Raw genomic sequence first — 17,020 nt, 5'->3', positions numbered from 1 at the left:
GCGGGGGTGGAAGAGGAGGGTGCCGCGCCCTGCCCGGCCCAGGTGTCGTCTCCGGGGGCGGGGTTTGGGAACCGGGCAGCTGGGGAGATTCCCGGCTGCACTGGTGGGAGGTTGGCCGTCGAGGGACCAGAGCCCCAGGAGGGACCAGAGCCCCAGGAGCGCGAGCGCAGGGAGCGCACTGAGCAAGGGACTGCAAGCATGTTCTCTCGAAACCATCGCAGCCGGGTCACAGTGGCCAGGGGCTCCGCCCTGGAGATGGAGTTCAAACGCGGCCGCTTCCGACTCAGTGTCTTCAGCGACCCACCGGAGGTGAGAGGCTGAGTCCCTGCCTTTCCCTCCCAGCCCTGGCTGGTGGCCCTGGCCGCCCTGCCTCTTGGGCGCGGCGCGATCTGGATCCATTCTAGCTTAAGTTGTTAACTTAGAAAGCTAGATGCGGACAGGGTGAGGCTTGGGCGCGGCGCGATCTGGATCCATTCTAGCTTAAGATGTTAACTTAGAAAGCTAGATGTGGACAGGGTGAGGGTCCATCCAGTCTGTGCAAGCTCACGCATTGCCTGGTTGGAGTAATTTGCCTCTGACTGGAAAGGTCCCTATTGGCTTCAATGTGAGGGGCTCTGAACTCCATTCCAAAACTTGTGTCTGACCTAAGTCTCTCCAACATCCCTGGCCACGGGCATTGGGCAGCTAGGCATCCTCCAGTACTTGTATCCTTGGCTTGGGTTCCAGATGGTCACCAGCTGCCAGGAGCATCCCACACTTTGTGTCGACCTCCTAGGCCAGCTCACATTGTCTCCACAGTTCTGTGACTTATCCGAATCCCTTCCAGTGCCACTGTTACTCCTGAAGAGCAACAAGTTTCTCAGTTACCCCAACTCTCTCTCTCTCTCTCTCTCTCTCTCTCTCTCTCTCTCTCTCTATGTGTGTGTATGTGTGTGTGCGCGCGCTATATGTTTTAACTCTGGAGTGCTTTCCCACACCCAAACTTTCCACCATCCTGCTTGGGCCTGAGAGGAATCCAGCCTCTAACTTGAGAGTCTCCAGCTGCAGCTGCAGCTGCAGCCGCCGCAGCAGGGTACCTACCCCTGTCTGCACGTTCTGAGCCCTGGGCTTAAGTCCAGTTTACAGGTATAGGAGGCACATGGCTGGAGTCAGAAATGAGAGACACTTAGCCACCCCAAAGAGACTTATGTCCCCCCAAGGTCAGCTTCCCACATGCTCAATCAAGGAGGTCCCAGTTCGATGTCTCCATTGCTCACATGCCTGGGAAGAGTTAAATGGGGTGGTTCACACACACACACACACACACACACACACACACACACACACACACCCCGGATTCCAGGCCTGGCTTTTGCCCTTTCCCTTTAGGCCTAGAACAAAGGCTCTTTCACACCCGTGTCCCGCTGTCCCAGGCTTTCTCTGAGTCAGAAGCCAGCGGAGAGGTTTTGTTTCCCTCCCACCCCAGCTACTTAGACTCAAGGAACCCGCGCGTGGCCAGCGTGGGGGGAGCCGGCCGAGAAGGAAGGGCCTGTGATCCTGAGCAGCGCTAGGATCTGCCAGGCCTGGGGGCCAGAGCTGAGTAGTCGGGGCGGAGCTGCAGGGCCAGGCCTGCCGCGCCGAGTAGAGTGTGACTCCATAGGCTCAGGGGGGTGGGGGTGGGGGGGCAGCCCTGCAGCTGGCTGGGACCCGGGGCTGGTTTCCTGTCTGGAAGGGAAGGGGCCCCCAGAGGGGAGCAGGGCCAAGAGCAGCCAGGCACACCCCTGCCTTTCTCCCTCTCTCGCCTCCCTTCTGCTGGAAAAGCGAGGTAATTGTGAGCCCAGGGTGGGGCGTGCTGGATGGGGGCCGGCGTAGGAAGGGGTGACCCTGGGTCTGGGCCGCATTACAGACTCACCCCTTTGTCCCATTCCCTGGGCTCAAGGGCTCCTCGAGTCCTCACTTCTGTCGCTAACTTTCTCAAACTAAGCCAGAACTCCCCTGGTCGATCCTGATCTCCCGACAAGCACTAAGGATTCCGTAGAATCTGCAGGGGGCGCCCCTCCCCTGCCCCCTCCCAGCTGCGCCTGCCCCTCACTGCCCTCTCCGCACGCACATTCTCTCTGTCGCCCAGGCCAGGGATGTGGGCGGGAGCGGGGGGAGGGGCCAAAATGGGAATGAAAGGGCCTTTTACTTCCACAGCTGGGAGACCAGCTGCCACCAAAGCAAGGCTGGACGCTGTGCCCAGAGCCCCCTCCGCAGCTGGCCTCTCCTTCCACGACCCCTGCTTATTCTCACCTTACTTTTTCCCCGTCCTCTGCCTGGCTCCTACCAAGGCCTTGGAACAGCACTAGGAGAGGAAATTTTGTCTCAGAAGCCAGAGGGGTCTAGCAGGACCGCAGAGGGACAGGGACAGCCTCTACATTCTGTCCTAGAGCTGGCAACCTCTCTCAAGCCCAGAGAGCAGTGGGAGGAGGAACGGGGACAGCGTGCTGCCTACCTGGCCTCTCTCTGGGCAGCAAGGGAAGGGGCTCTAGGGGACACAGAGATGCAGGACAGATTGCACATCCTGGAGGACCTCAATATGCTCTACATCCGGCAGATGGCACTCAGCCTGGAGGTAATGCCCTGACCCCTGAACCATACTCTTCTGTCTCAGCCTTAATGGGACCGATTGCGTGTGCTGGGGGGGGGGGCGGTATAGCCTGGATAGGAGGGGCGGCAGGTGGTTTTGTGTTGAGTGACATTTGTGGACCCCGCCCAGGACCCAGCCCACTTCTGCTGACCAGAATGCCCCATTACACTGACTGGGCTGGGGATGAGACTCCGCTGGTAGAGTGCGCGTTTGATGAGGATAAAGTCCTGGGTCCCCTGAGGCTGCACACGCTGGGGTGCATACCTGCAATCCTAGCCCTTGGGAAGCAGAAGCAAGAGTAAGTTCCAGGCCAGCCTGGGCTAAACCACAAGGCTGACCACAAAGCCACGTGTTGACAGCAGGGTCTTTCCACCTATTTCTGGAAGCTGCGGATGTTTGTTCTGGGGACAACGGTTCCTTTTAGAGATGGAGTGAAGAGGCTTCAGTATGAAGGAGGTTTGTAGGAAGATGGAGCCTGAACAGACGTGAGAGGACAGATTTGTGAGAGTGTGTAGATCAGTGGGCCTGGGGGATTTTGTCCTTTCCTTCCACCATTGTGGACTCTGGGGATTGAACCCGGGTCCTTTGGATTAACTGCAATCACCTTTTTTACCTGTTGATCATCTCACTGGCCTGCTTCTCCTTAAGACAAGCTCTCTGAAACTCACTGTGTAGTTGAGGATGACCTTGGCCTCCCGATCTCCCTACCACCACCTCCCAAGTGCGGGGACTGCAGGCGTGTGTTTAAGGATAAATAAGCCACTATACCCGACTCATTCGTTCCTAAGTGAACTCATTCTATGTGCCCAGCTCCTTTCTAGGCCATGGAAATACCTCTGGGGAAGGCAGAAAAGGTCCTTTCTTGTGAGAGAACAGATAATAACTATGTATGAGTGATGTCACATAGTGAAAACATTATAAAAATAGGATGCAATAACAACCTGGCGGATGGCAGCATTAGGTAAGCCAGTCTGGAAGGGCCTGAAGTTCTGAGACTGGCAAGAAGGCACAGCCAGGGTAAAGAGCCTTTGACGGTGTGTGTGTGTGTGTGTGTGTATGTGTGTGTGTGAGTGTGTGTGTATGTGTGTGTGAGTGTGTGTGTGTGAGTGTGTGTGTGAGAGTGTGTGTATGTGTGTGTATGTGTGTGTGAGTGTGTGTGTGTGTCTGTGTGTGTGAGTGTGTGAGTGTGTGTGTGTATGTGTGTGTATGTGTGTGAGTGTGTGTATGTGTGAGTGTGTGTGTGTATGTGTGTGTGTGACGGTGTGTGTGTATGTGTGTGTGACGGTGTGTGTGTATGTGTGTGTGTGTGAGTGTGAGTGTGTATGTATGTGTGAGTGTGTGTGTGAGTGTGTATGTGTGTATGTGTGTGTGTGAGTGTGTGTGAGTGTGTGTGTATGTGTGTGTATGTGTGTGTGTATGTGTGTGTGTGTGAGTGTGAGTGTGTATGTATGTGTGAGTGTGTGTGAGTGTGTATGTGTGTATGTGTGTGTGAGTGTGTGTGTGTGTGTGTGTGTGTGTGTGTGTGGCGGATGGAGAGAGCCATTGGGGCTGGAATTTGTCATTGCTGGAATTACAAGTGTGCATCACCGAGCTGGCGCTGGGGGTCCAGGGCGAGATGTGGTGCATGCCAGGCAAACACCCAACCAACCAAGTGCATCACCAGCGCCCACCTATCTTGTGCTTGTTTGCTTTTGAGATAGGGTCCCCTCTGTAGTCCTGGTTGGCCTGGAACTGGCTACATAGGCCAGGATAGCCTTTAACTCACAGAGACCCATTTGCCTCTATCTCCTGAGTACTGGATTTGAAGGTGTGTGCCATCACATGACCGTCACACGCCTGAAGTTTTTAAGAGGGTGATTGCTGTGGAGGGTCAGCTTGGTGGTGGTGAGGGCTGGGCCAGAAAAGTTGGCAGGAGAGTGTGCAAGTTCCCCCAGTGGATGGTGAAATATTAACGTAGGGGAATGAATCTGGAGTGTAGATTACGGAGTTCGTGGAAGGGAGGAGATGGATATTCCAGATGATGGTGGTAGATAGATCTGACAGAGCTGGCTGATGGGTTGGACATGGCGAGTGACGCAGAAAGAAAACCTCTAGTCTAGGTGGGTCCAAGTGTGTGGCTAAGTCTCCCGGTGGTGTGGCCCCTTTGCTGAGATGGGCAAAGAGACTGCCTGGGCCTGACCAGGCAGGAGGCTGCAGCTGGAGGAGGTCAGAGGCAGGGATGCAGAGTGTAATCAGGAAGGGTAATTTACTGCTCACATGCTGCCTGCTCAGCCCCTGCCCAATCTCTGGATCAATGGATATTGCTAGCAAGTTATGGCCTAACCCAATTACAGCTGCAGGACCCTTCCTGGAATAGTCTTCTCATGCATTGTGAATGCACTTTTCACATGGTGTGGGCTAGAAAAGGGAAACCATCTATGTCCAGCCTCTGTACCAGGAGGACACACCTCTGTTTACTTGTCTGGAGAGGAGTCCCCTTCTTCTATTTTGTAGATGCCAAGTGGACCCTCTGGGTTTCTGACATTGCCTAATTTTTCTGTGTTTGTGCACAAGAGAAAAACCTATTTACTGGGTGAGGCATGGTGTGGAGGCACCTGCCTATAATCCCAGCACTCAGGAGGCTGAGGAAGGAGTGTTGTGAGTTCAAAGTCAGCCGGGGTTATGGGAGACTATCCCAAATGAAAAAACAGGTAAAGAAACAAACAGAAGAAAACATAAGCAAAATACCCCAAACCTCCTTTCTATCCATCTGGTCTTCATTGCCCCTGCTACTCATTGTATAATTAGTGTTATAATTACTCTTAGTTAATTAAAAGGGGCGTGGGGAGAAACCAGTTTCTTGCTTTATCTAGCCACATTCATCTGCCAGATCCTTGCTGACTGCTTCCATCAACAGAGTTGGTTAGGGTATTCAAATGTTTAAATTCTGCATCCTGTGCACCCCACCTTCATCCTTCACCCCCACCTCACTGTGCATTGGAGAGAGCTTGTGCACGCACACGTGCGCATACACACACACACACACACACACACACATCATTTCTCTCCATGGGAGGCCTGCCTGACATCTGGAACAGAAGAATAACTTTGTTTATACTTCGATCAATTTTCCTTCAGCCACAGGCTGAGAATTCTGTGTAACCTCGTCCCCAGTTCATCTGTCCTAAAAAAGGCAGACTCACTGAAACTCCAGGGCATGGCAGGGCAGTTGGTACTGGGATGTAAATCCAGAGAGACTGTTTGGAGGAGGCGTCCTGAGCTACAAGCTGCAATATAGAAACGAGGGTGAAAGCTTTTATCATCTTCCCCTTTGAACACATGGTTTCTCTGTGTAACAACTTTGTCTGTTGTCTTGGGACTCGATTTGTAGACCAGGCTGGCCCAGAACTCAGAGATCTGCCTGCCTCTGCCACCCTAGTGCTGGGATTAAAGACATGCACCAGCAGGGCCTGGCAAAAGCTTATTTTTATTTAATTACAAAATATGTGTGCGGTAATGGTGGTGCTGGTGTTGGTGTTGGTGTTGGTCGTGAGGATCAGATTCTCTTTTTCAGTGGTGGGATCCAGGGATTGAACTCAGGTCTCAAGCTTGGAGCTTGGCAACAAACAGCTTTAACCACTAAGCCATCTTGCCTGTGTGTGTGTGTGTGTGTGTGTGTGTGTGTGTGTGTGTGTGTGAGAGAGAGAGAGAGAGAGAGAGAGAACCTCCCATGTGTCTGAGGATGACACTGAACTCATGATCCCTGTATCAGCATTACTTCTGTGAGTGGGGTGCTCAGGATGGACCCCAGGGTGTCATGCATGCTAGGCAAGCTCTACCAACTGAGCCACATCCCTGGAGCAAAGCTTGAACATGTGCCAAGAGATTAGATTTTTCTCACTAAATCTTCACTTAATGCTGTGAAGGAAGCCACCTACTCCCAAGTCTGCAGACTGAAGCTCCAGGGACAAAATACCCCCAGCTTATCAAGTCCCTAGATTAGTACTTAGATTTAGCCCTGATGGGAATACTGAAGGGAACAGAAGGTGATGGGAAACAGAACAGGAAGTCAGGGACAGAGTGTGGGGGAGGAGCGTGTCTTCGTGGGCGACTGTGACTCACTCTGTCATCCCTAGGGATCTGACCCAGGTCCCCCAGGTCGGAGGAGCACATTCAGCATTGGGATCTTTCCCATCCTAGGGGAAAGGACAGAACAGTGTCCGTCTGGGGAGAGAGTGAGGGTGGTGGAGAGGAAGGCAGTGGGGGGGGGGTATGGAGAGGGGTGCAAAGCATAAGGACCCCAGCCTCCACCTGAAAGGTGGGAACCCTCTCCCCAGGGCATTCTTGACAGTGGTCTGATCTAGAATGGGTTTGGAAGTCATGTGCACAAGCAGTTAAGTGGCCAGTTGCTCCCAAGTCCAGTTCTGCTGGTCTGTGCTGGATCCAGAGACCTCGCTTCATACCCGCACTCTTCTGGTAAGGGTCACCTTGGAGAGAGAAGTCCGTTAGGGAGAGACCATGGAGTCGCTTCCGTCCTCGGCAGGGTCCCGGTGGTGGAGATGCAGGCATTTGGGAGCCTGCAGGGACCGCTCGCCCGCCCGCTCCCGGCGCCCTCGGCGCCTCTCGCGGCAGCTGGGAGCTGATGTCACTGGCGCCCCCGGGCGCAGCGGACCCAGGCGGTGAGACAGCACCGACTCCCGGGATCCTTCAGTTCCCACGCGGTCCTCAAGTCACGCCGGCCACCGGGGTTGCTGCGGCCGGGACCCCGCGCCAATTGCAAACGCAATGGACAGGGCTAGGGAAGGATCGGTGAGTGCTTGGCCCGAGGGGCCTAGCTAACCAGACTTAAGGACGCACCGTTGAACTCATTCATTTGCGGGACCGGTGACAGGAACGAGGTGCAGAGTCGGGGAGGGGTGGGCAAGCAGTCAGCTTAGCAAAGGCAGAACCCTCATGCATACAAAGCCTGGCTGAGAGAGTAGTTTGGAGAGGTGTTTGAGGTGGTACCGGAGTAGTTTGTAATAAAGTCTGGCCTAGCACAGCAGCTCCCATCTCCCTCCCATCCCTCCCCCCCAAAAAAAAAACCCGATAGGGAAGGAAGACTTGGCAAGCAGGCTGGACAAAGTTTTGGTGAGAAAGAATTCAAGGTGTTAGGAAGGTTGGACACCAGAGACAGAGAAGCCTGACATAGCGTGTGGTCCAGAGCCGCCGGCGTGATGGAGAAGGCAGGTTTGTAGTCAGCCAGCTCTTCCAACTGCGTGCGTGCCTCTACTCGCCCGGGTTCAGGAAGCTTCCTGAACCGGTGTTGTGTGCCTCCACTCTGGAGCCTCCCACTGTCATTTCGGCAGAAACCAGCAGGGGCTGTTTCCTGTGTTTTTCTGCCATGACAAGGCACTTAACAGCGCAGCAGCCATTCATCTTTGCGCGTCCACCTCCCAGCAGGGGCTTAAGTGTGGAGCCTTGGTCGTCAGCACAGGGAAGCCCTGGTGTCCCTGCCATCGTACTGAATACCCTGTACCAGGCAGAGTGTGAATCTCACTCAAGTCTTTCAAACTGAGATGCCATGACTATCTTCACCCCGTGTTGTGTGTCTGTAGTATGTGCTGCATGCTTGCCTATGAGTGTGTGTAGCCTAGGAATCCACTTTAAGTTTTTGCTTGCTTGCTTGCTTGCTTGCTTGCTTGTCTTGGGTGTCTCATTCACTATATGTCCCTGTCTGGTCTGGAACTGGCTGAGTAGACCAGGCTGGCCTCAGACTCTCAGAGATTCTGCTGTTGCTGCCTCTGAGTGCTGGGATTAAAGGTTTGGGTCACCATACTCAGACTTTAATATATCCTTAGTGTGTGTGTGTGTGTGTGTGTGTGTGTGTGTGTGTGTGTGTGTGCTTCTGTATGTGAAGGGGGTGCATACCACAGCATGGTGTCGGGGTCAGAGGAAAACCATATGAAACCCAGGGACAGAACTCGGTTCCTTAGACTTGGTAGCAGTTGCCTTTACCCAGAGAGCCTGTCTCACTGGCCCTCTCCCATATCTTTTGAGACAAGATCTCTCACTGAACCTGATGCAAAGTGTTTTCTAAACTGGCCAGCCATCAGGGATCTCTGCCTGTTTCTGCTCCCCAAGGAGGGGTTAGAGGCCAGTGGTGTGGGTTCTGGGGATCTGAACTCAGGTCATCTTGCTTGCACAGCAGGCATTTTATTCACTGAGCCCTTCTCCCCAGCTCTTTGCCCCCTTTAATTCGTTGGCTCAGGGGGGTGATTTGAAGTGCCATGTTGTGTGGAGGCTCCCTGGGGGGGGTTAGCGGCTGAATTGACCTGTGAGCGGTGCCGGGGTAAAACTCTGACCAGGTACAGTGGCCCAGAAAATAGTCCCTGGAGAGAGGAACTGTAAACAGCAGATATGTAGCCCAGGCTGACTCGGAACTTATGGTAATCCTCCTGTCTCTGCTTCCTGATTGCATGCATCACTCCACCGGCTGCCTAATGCTTTGCATACTTTATTTTACTGTTTTGAAACAGGGTTTCACATAGCCTAAATTGGCCTCATATTCACTATGCTGCCGAGGGTGACCTTGAACATCCTAATGCTCCTGCCTCAGTGCTGGGGACTCAAATCTAGTGCGTTATGCATGCCCAGCTTCCAGCCCAACGCCAATTGCCTTTTAAGCTCCAGGATGCCTTCTTTCTAAGTGACTTTGCCTGTATCCTCTGCCCTCCATGCCTGCCCAGTGCCTCAGAAATGCCTAGCCCCCCCCCAGCTGCTCATCAATCACTTTCCCTTCCTCATTCCTTACCTCTGACCTCCTCTCCTAAGCTCAGGGGACCAGAGGTGGTGGATGTGCTATCTGAGGTGTGCAGATGGGTGGACTCTGCCAGTGGTATGCGTCTGACTGACCCCACAAATCTTTTTTCCATTCCTGACCTCTGGGACCACAACCACATGAATATGTAGATAGATATAATATGCATGCACAAATTTTATATATATATATGTCATGCACACACGTATATGCATATATATATATACACATACATATACACACTCACATATATATATATATATATGACAAATGGTGGTGTGTATATTTTGTTTAAATGAAATGTATTCTAGGCTTGCCACTAATTCACCATGTGGCTGAGGATGGCCTTGAACTCCTCCTGATCCTCCTACCTCTGCCTCCCAAGTTCTGGATTATAAATGTGCACCCCCGTGCCTGACTTAATGTATAATGTTGTTTTGCTTTCTATTCGCATGCTATAATTTCTTTCTTTCCTTCTGTTTTCTTGAGACAGGGTTTCTCTGTGTACCTTGGGAACCTGTCTTGGCACTCACTCTGTAGACCAGGCTGGCCTCGAACTCACAGAGATCCACCTGCTTCTGCCTCCCGAGTGCTGGGACTAAAGATGTGCGCCACCACTGCCCTGCTATCATGTGCTATCTTTTCTGGAGAGTTACATCTATACACAGGTCTCTCAGTCTTTTGTGCTGTTTAGCAGTACAGGTATAATTCATTTAACCGGTGTCTTACTGAGAGGCTTTTTAAAGTTTAAAACAATGCTTGGGGCTGGAGAGAAGGCTCAGAGGTAAACAACCATTGCTGCCCTTCCAGAGAGTCCAAGTTCACTTCCTGGCATCCCTGTGAGATGGTTTGTGACTCCAGCTCCAGGGGATCTGATGCCTTCTTCTGGCCTCTGTGGGCACTGATAAAACGATGCTAAGTGAATCTTATGTACATATGGATTGACAATTATATGTCTAGTTGCATCTATAGGCTAAACACTTGAGTATAGGATAGCTAGGTCAAAGCATATATGAATTTACAGTTTTTGTAGATTTCTCTACATAGTGATCAAAGGCAGAAAGAATTTATCCTCCTTAGGACCAAATGCATGAGAGCATCTGTTGCTTTGCAAAGCCTTTCTGGCTCATCTTGGGGCAGCTGAGGTGAGATGACAGGCTTGCTCTTGACTTTGCTAAAACATTAGTGTCCTTTTCTCCCCCCCCCCAACTTGGGACTGGGGTTGGGGTGGGGGGATGCTTCAGCCTGATCCCTGACTGCCATTTCCTTTTCCCCTTCCCATGACTCTGGTTAGGACACAGAGTTACAGAGGAAACTAGATCACGAGATCCGGATGAGGGAGGGGGCCTGCAAGCTACTGGCAGCCTGCTCCCAGCGTGAGCAGGCTCTGGAGGCCACCAAGAGCCTGCTGGTGTGCAACAGCCGAATTCTCAGCTACATGGGCGAGCTGCAGAGGCGCAAGGAGGCCCAGGTGCTGGGGAAGACAGGCCGAAGGTGAGCAAGGGGAGGGGGCAGTGAGCAAGGGGAGGGGGTGTGTCTGAGGGAGGGAGGGAGGGAGGGAGGGAGGCTTTGTCCATGCTATGGCAAGTGGCTGTGTGGAATGCATCTAGGGTACAGCCAGTGTCTGTGTTGGAGTGTTTGGAGCTCAGATCAACCTCCTGAAGGGGACCTTCTCACAAACACTTGTCCTGCCCATGGAAGACACATTAGTGTTTTACCACAGTGGTGGGTCGTCCAGAGTGGCTGGGGCTGGCTGGATTAGGGAAAGCCAGTGTATCTGATGGAAGCTGGCAGTCCAAACCACAAGCAATGCAAACATGCTAATTTGTTGAGGCCTGCCCATGATCTGCTATGTCTGGCTGGTTTCTGGAAAACTAATTTTCTCAAAGCCAGTTCACCAAACGGCCAATTTGCTGAATGGCCAATTTACCACAAATCGACAATAGCTCGCTATACCTGGGGTTCACCATCAGAGGCAGGAGTTGGGAAAGCGCATAATTAAAAGTCACTTAAAGGAAGGCTTCCCATTCGTAGACATTAGCTGTGCATTCCAAAGGAGCTCAGCATCAGTGTGTGACCTCCACACTGCTAACAGTGCTCTCTGCTGGTCTAACTGGTCAACCCCATCGGAGTCAAGCGAAAATGTTACAGAGGAAACACTTGGTAAATTGGCCGCTCTGAGGACTGGCCATTTTTTGTAAATGTGTCGTTTGGGGACCTGCCTGCCTCACCAAGGCAGGTATGGGAAGAGGGTCCCAGCCCTCAGTGGCATGGCGGAGCTGAAGGAGAGGTTGCCAGGGGCACACAGAAGAAGAAAACCCACTCCCTTGCTGCTGCATCTAGCGAGAGGCCAAACAGACAGGAGGCAGCGCTCAGGTGGCCATGGCCGATCCACCACACAGCCCTTGCAGTGGGAATATGAAGTACATTTAATTCCCTAGCAGCTAATTGTGCCACACTGTGTATGTATATCAAAGATGAGAGCTGGACATGGTGGTCATGCCTGTAGTCCCAGCATGTGGGAGGCTGAGGTAAGATGATTGCTGAGTTTAGGGCCAGCTTGAGCCACAGAGTGAGACCTTCATCACTCTCAATTAAGATGATGGGAATCATCTTACAGCTGCCAAGAAAACCTGCAATCTCTCCAAGCCCCATGGCCGTGTGTGTGTGTGTGTGTGTGTGTGTGTGTGTGTGGCACCTGTTCCCTCAAGGCCACACTTGTCCCTGATGGGGGTCTGGATGGTCAGGAACAATGCTAGGATGGGGAGGAGCCAGAGCTTGTGTGCCACACCTGTGTGTTAACATTGCTCAAATGTCCCTGAGACTAGCGAACTTCGAGTTCTGTCAATAGCTCTTCTCCCGTCTCTTGGTCCTGCCATGCCAACCAGACTAGGAGTCAGGGGCCTCGTAGAGCTCTTAGGAATGAGAACAAAGGAGAGGAGAGTGGGAAGACCAGGCTAGGACTCTGTGATCTGCCCACAGACCTTCGGACAGTGTGCCGCCCCCTGAGCGTTCCCCTTGCCGTGGCCGGGTCTGCATCTCTGGTAAGGAACGCACAGCTGCTGGCACCCCTAACCCCAGCGCACACCCTCCTGCCTGCGTCTAACCCGCTCCTTCCTTCCCGCTCTGCCCTTTAGACCTCCGGATCCCCCTCATGTGGAAGGACACAGAGTATTTCAAGAACAAGGGCGGTGAGTGCTGCGCCCTGGGACGCGTTCAGGGAGAGTTCAGGAGAGGGGGAGGGGCGTGGCAGCGCTGGTGTTTCTATTTCTCTTTATTCCCAGATCTGCACCGCTGGGCTGTGTTCCTGCTGCTGCAGCTCGGCGAACAGATTCAGGACACAGAGATGGTCCTGGTGGACAGGACCCTCCCAGACATCTCTTTTCAGAACAATGTGCTCTTGTGAGTGGCTGGCCTGTGCTTGCTTCCTTCCTGCACCCCTGCTCCAGCCCCTGTGGGCCTGCTCTGGGGCGCGGAGGTGGAGAGGGAGGAGGACAGGCAGATGGCCCATGGGTTCAGGGTTGTCCTGAACTTATGCCCTTCTTCACCCTACACCTGAGCCTGTACCCATCACCCTCCACTCTCTTGTGCCTGTGTAGCGCTGAGGCAGGGCCAGACTTTGAACTGCGCCTGGAGCTGTATGGGGCCTGTGTGGAAGAGGAGGGGGCCCTGGCCGGTGCCCCCAAGAGGCTTGCCACCAAACTCAGCAGCTCCCTGGGCCGTTCCTCGGGGAAGCGTGTCAGGGCATCGCTGGACAGTGCTGGGGGCTCGGGGAACAGTCCCATCCTGCTGCCGACCCCGGCTGTGGGGTAAGACCGAGTGCCTTCGGCCGCCGCCCATCCGTGACTGTGTCACACTGAATGGGCAGACAGTCTGGCTTAACCCTAGAGTTGGGCCTCAGTCAGTGGAGAGGCGGCAGCAACGTGGCTTTGGGGTCTTACCTGTTTAGCAGCCACAGAAACATCTTTGGGACTGGGGAATGTAGCTCAGTTGGTAAAGCGATTGCCTACCATACATGAAGCTTTGAGTGGGATGGTGCACACCTGTTACTCCAGCACTTGGGAGGTAAATTCAAAGTCATCCTCGCTGCATAGTGAGTTTATGGCCAGCCTGGTGTACATTAGACCCTGCCTCAAAACACCACACACAGGGATGGACGAAGAGACTGCCTCAGTGGATAAAGCACCTGCTATGCAAGCACGGGGCTGGAGTTCTGACCTCAGGACCCAATCCCAGTGCTCAGGCCAGAGCAGAGACATGGAGCCTCCTCTAGCTAGCAAGCTGGTTAGCTGGACTAGTGGAATTGGCAAGCTCATTGAGAGGCCTGGCCTTGGTAAATAATGTATGGAGCAATTGAAGAGGACACCTAATGTCTTTGCCTGGCCTCTAAACATATATGCACACGTGTGCCTCCCATACATTTATTATTTTGCCAAAACAAACACACACACCCACACACACACCTATGCTCTGAGTTGAGGCATGCTCTGTAGCAGAGCCCACAGTCACCTTAAGTTACTGGGATTCTGAGGAAGCCGCCTCATCTGTTGACTGACGAGCCCCCACCCTCACAGAGCTGCCATGAGAATTTCAGTGGGACAATGTATAATATAAGCGTGGGTTCGGGTGTCAGCAAACATGAAGCAAGCTGGTTGTCTGTGGCAGCTTGGCAACAGGGCTTGCAGCACGTTCCTGCCACACACCCCACCCCAATGGCGTCCCCTTCTCCCTCAGAGGTCCTCGGTATCACCTCTTGGCCCACACCACTCTAACCTTAGCAGCAGTGCAAGACGGATTCCGTACACACGACCTTACCCTTGCCAGTCACGGTGTGTATACGGGTGTGTGTTGGGGGCTCCGCCCGCCCCGCTGGGGATGGTTGTGGGGTAGTCCCCTTCTCCTTCCCCACCCTCATCCTGGGCTTCCTCTCCAGAGGAGAACCCTGCCTGGCTACCCCTGTACGGGAGCGTGTGCTGCCGCCTGGCTGCTCAGCCTCTCTGCATGACTCAGCCCACTGCAAGTGGTACTCTCAGGGTGCAGGTGAGAGGTCCCCAGGGGTGTGGAAGGACACACAGAGAAAGAGCTGGACTACCCAGGAGTAGGATGATAAAAATGAGGGTCTGGGGGGGGGGGACAAGGTCGGATGGGAAGAGAGTGGGGTGAGCACTGGGGACACGGGGTTGGTGGGGAACTGGGCTCCCTACAAGACACCAAGTCGTTTGTGCAGCAAGTTGGGGAGCTACGGAACGGGACGCTTGTGCACGGAGTCCTGAAAGGCACAAAGCTCTTTTGTTACTGGAGGTCTGAAGAAGCCGACACTGGGCAGGAACCGCTGTTTACTATCGCCATCAACAAGGTGATGAGTCCCATGAAAGTGAGGTCACCTGGTGTTTAGGCTCGGGCGGCTCTCTCCGGGCCCTAGAGAGTTGGGCTCATGCCTCAGAGACCAGAGGATGAACTTTGTTCCTAAGAGCACCGAGCTCTGCTCCACAGCAGGGCCTGGGATGCAGAGAGAGACCACCCCCCCTATCTTCCCAGGCCGGCTTCCCAGTAGTCTCTCAGCTTTCAGTTTGTAGCTGCTGATGCCTTGCTGCCCGTCTCTGCAGAGGTGCAGTTGGGCCGCTGTGCTCCCTGGCCAGTGTGGCTTTCCTGTGTGTTTGCTTTGCTTTGCTTGGTGCTGGGATCAAACTCAGACACTTGTGTGTGCTCTACCACCGCATGCACCCGGCCGCCCTGTCTGCTTTGCAAGTACTGGGTGGGCAACCCAAAGCGGGATCTTGGGAACCTCTGCCCACCTCTGCCCCTCCCTGCCTTGGTCTGTCCCTCTTTCCTGTCTCAGCCTGCTGCTCCTTCCCAGCCTCAGCTTAGGGACTTTATCCCCAGCACCCCCTTGCTGTCCCACAAATGAAGGCGATGGGTGGGCTGCCTCTCGGCCGCCACGGTAGAGGTGAAGGCCGCTCTGCTTTCTCTGGCAGGAGACTAGGGTCCGGGCGGGCGAGCTGGAGCAGGCCCCAGAGTGGCCTTTCACGCTCAGCATCAGCAACCGGTACGGAGGCGATGAGGTGACCAACACCCTCCGGGTGGAGAGCAGGGACGCTCTGCACTACTGGATGGAGGCCCTGTGGCAGCTCTTCTTTGATATGAGTGAGAGAAAGGGCCGGGCTTTCCCTCCGGGAGGGCTCGCGGGTGCGTGAAAGCAAGCTGGGGGTGTGGCTGGCGCCCGGTTTCTCCTTGCAGCCCAGTGGAAGCACTGCTGTGATGATGTCATGAAAATCGAAATCCCTGCGCCCCGGAAACCCCCACAGGCGCTGGCCAAGCAGGGGTCCTTGTACCACGAGATGGGTGAGTGCGGGCAAAGCTAGAGCGGGAGCTGGTGGGGCTGGAGTCGGGAACCTCAAGGGAGCCCAGCCAATAGAGAGCAAGCACAGTGGCGTCCCCGCCCACCCAGCCCTGCTGCTTTCCCTTTTCCTCTCCAGTTCTGAAAGCCACTTCCACCCAAGTTCCAAACAAACCCCCAAGAGCCAGGTCCATTGCAGACGTCTGTCCTAACCTTCTTTTCTGTCTCTCTGTGCATGCCGACTCCTGCCTCCTCTTCCGACCTCGCTTGTCCGGCAATGCTCTCTCTCTCCTTTTCCCCCTTGGTTTCTTTACCCACTTTTGCTCCCCACCCACCCACCCCGACGTCACAAGTCTTATCAGAGCCTGTGGCCTCAGGGGGTCCCGGTGAGGGGCTGCTTCTGCAGAATAATGCCATCTCGGCGGAGATTCGGGCCTTGCTTTCCTCCTATTACAGTGACAGGTGACAGGCAGGGCCGAGCAGGCCAGGGCTTGAGCTCTGACTAGCCCCCTCCCCTCCCCTCCCCTCCCCCCTGGTGCCACAGCCATTGAGCCGCTAGACGACATCGCAGCTGTGACAGACATCCTGGCCCAGCGGGAGGGCACAAGGCTGGAGCCGCCCCCATCCTGGCTAGCGATGTTTACAGACCAACCTGCCTTGCCTAGCTCCTGCTCACCTGCTTCTGTGGCCCCAGTCCCAACCTGGACGCAACCCCTGCCCTGGGGGCGACCCCGAACCTTTTCCCTGGATGCTGCCCCCTCAGACCGCTCCCTTGGGGCTTCTCGCTCGGTTGCACCCCTCCCCGCACAGCGATCCCCACAGTCCAGAGGCTTCTACAGCAAAAGTCAGCTCCGCACATGGCTGCAGTCCCCAGTGTGAGAGACAGACATCAGCAACAGGATCTGGCCAAGAAAGAAAACGACCCAAGGGCAACGGGGCCCTAGGTCCAGCTCTGTGGGGGCGCCGCGCGCCTCCTCTTCCTCTGCTGGACTAGGAAGGCTGGGGAGGGGTGACAGAAGCCCGTCTTAAGCTGTGGTTACCGCGGGACTGAGGGGACCACTTCTGGAGTTGGTTGGGATCCCCTAAGCTCTTCCTGGGAGAAAACTGGAACAAGCCTGCCCTACCTCCCGGCACTAACCAGCCCCGCCCCTGAGGGGGCGGCACTAAGGAGTGGGGAGGAAAGCACCTCCCTTGTGACGTCATTAAAGTTATTTAACAGCTAGCTGCCTTCGCTTGGTCTGAGGCCCAGTGGCTCCCGTGTGCTCCCTCCTCCCTCCTCCCTGGAGCTTGCTGTTTA

General features: G+C 54.5%; 1 protein-coding gene across 5 annotated transcripts; it reads left to right on the top strand.

Moving 5' to 3' along the window:
- The first annotated feature begins 156 nt into the window (after positions 1-156).
- Rtkn (rhotekin) lies at positions 157-16,951 on the top strand. Of its 5 annotated transcripts, XM_051202930.1 has the most exons (13): positions 1,653-1,804; positions 2,310-2,593; positions 10,681-10,880; positions 12,369-12,430; positions 12,524-12,577; positions 12,671-12,788; positions 12,986-13,195; positions 14,121-14,215; positions 14,320-14,426; positions 14,614-14,742; positions 15,362-15,530; positions 15,624-15,728; positions 16,268-16,951. In XM_051202930.1, the coding sequence occupies exons 2-13, from the start codon at positions 2,522-2,524 to the stop codon at positions 16,600-16,602; spliced, it is 1,656 nt and encodes a 551-aa protein (XP_051058887.1). In that variant the 5' UTR covers positions 1,653-1,804; positions 2,310-2,521; the 3' UTR covers positions 16,603-16,951. The 5 variants fall into 5 exon arrangements, with proteins under 5 accessions (XP_051058886.1, XP_051058889.1, XP_051058887.1 ...); XM_051202929.1 differs by lacking the exons at positions 1,653-1,804; positions 2,310-2,593 and adding an exon at positions 157-309; XM_051202932.1 differs by lacking the exons at positions 1,653-1,804; positions 2,310-2,593; positions 16,268-16,951 and adding exons at positions 157-309; positions 16,077-16,248.
- The last annotated feature ends 69 nt before the right edge of the window (positions 16,952-17,020 follow it).

Source organism: Phodopus roborovskii, unplaced genomic scaffold (genome assembly GCF_943737965.1).
Source record: "Phodopus roborovskii unplaced genomic scaffold, PHOROB, whole genome shotgun sequence".
Lineage (NCBI taxonomy): Eukaryota > Metazoa > Chordata > Mammalia > Rodentia > Cricetidae > Phodopus > Phodopus roborovskii.
This window is presented reverse-complemented; position numbering and strand designations above follow the sequence as displayed.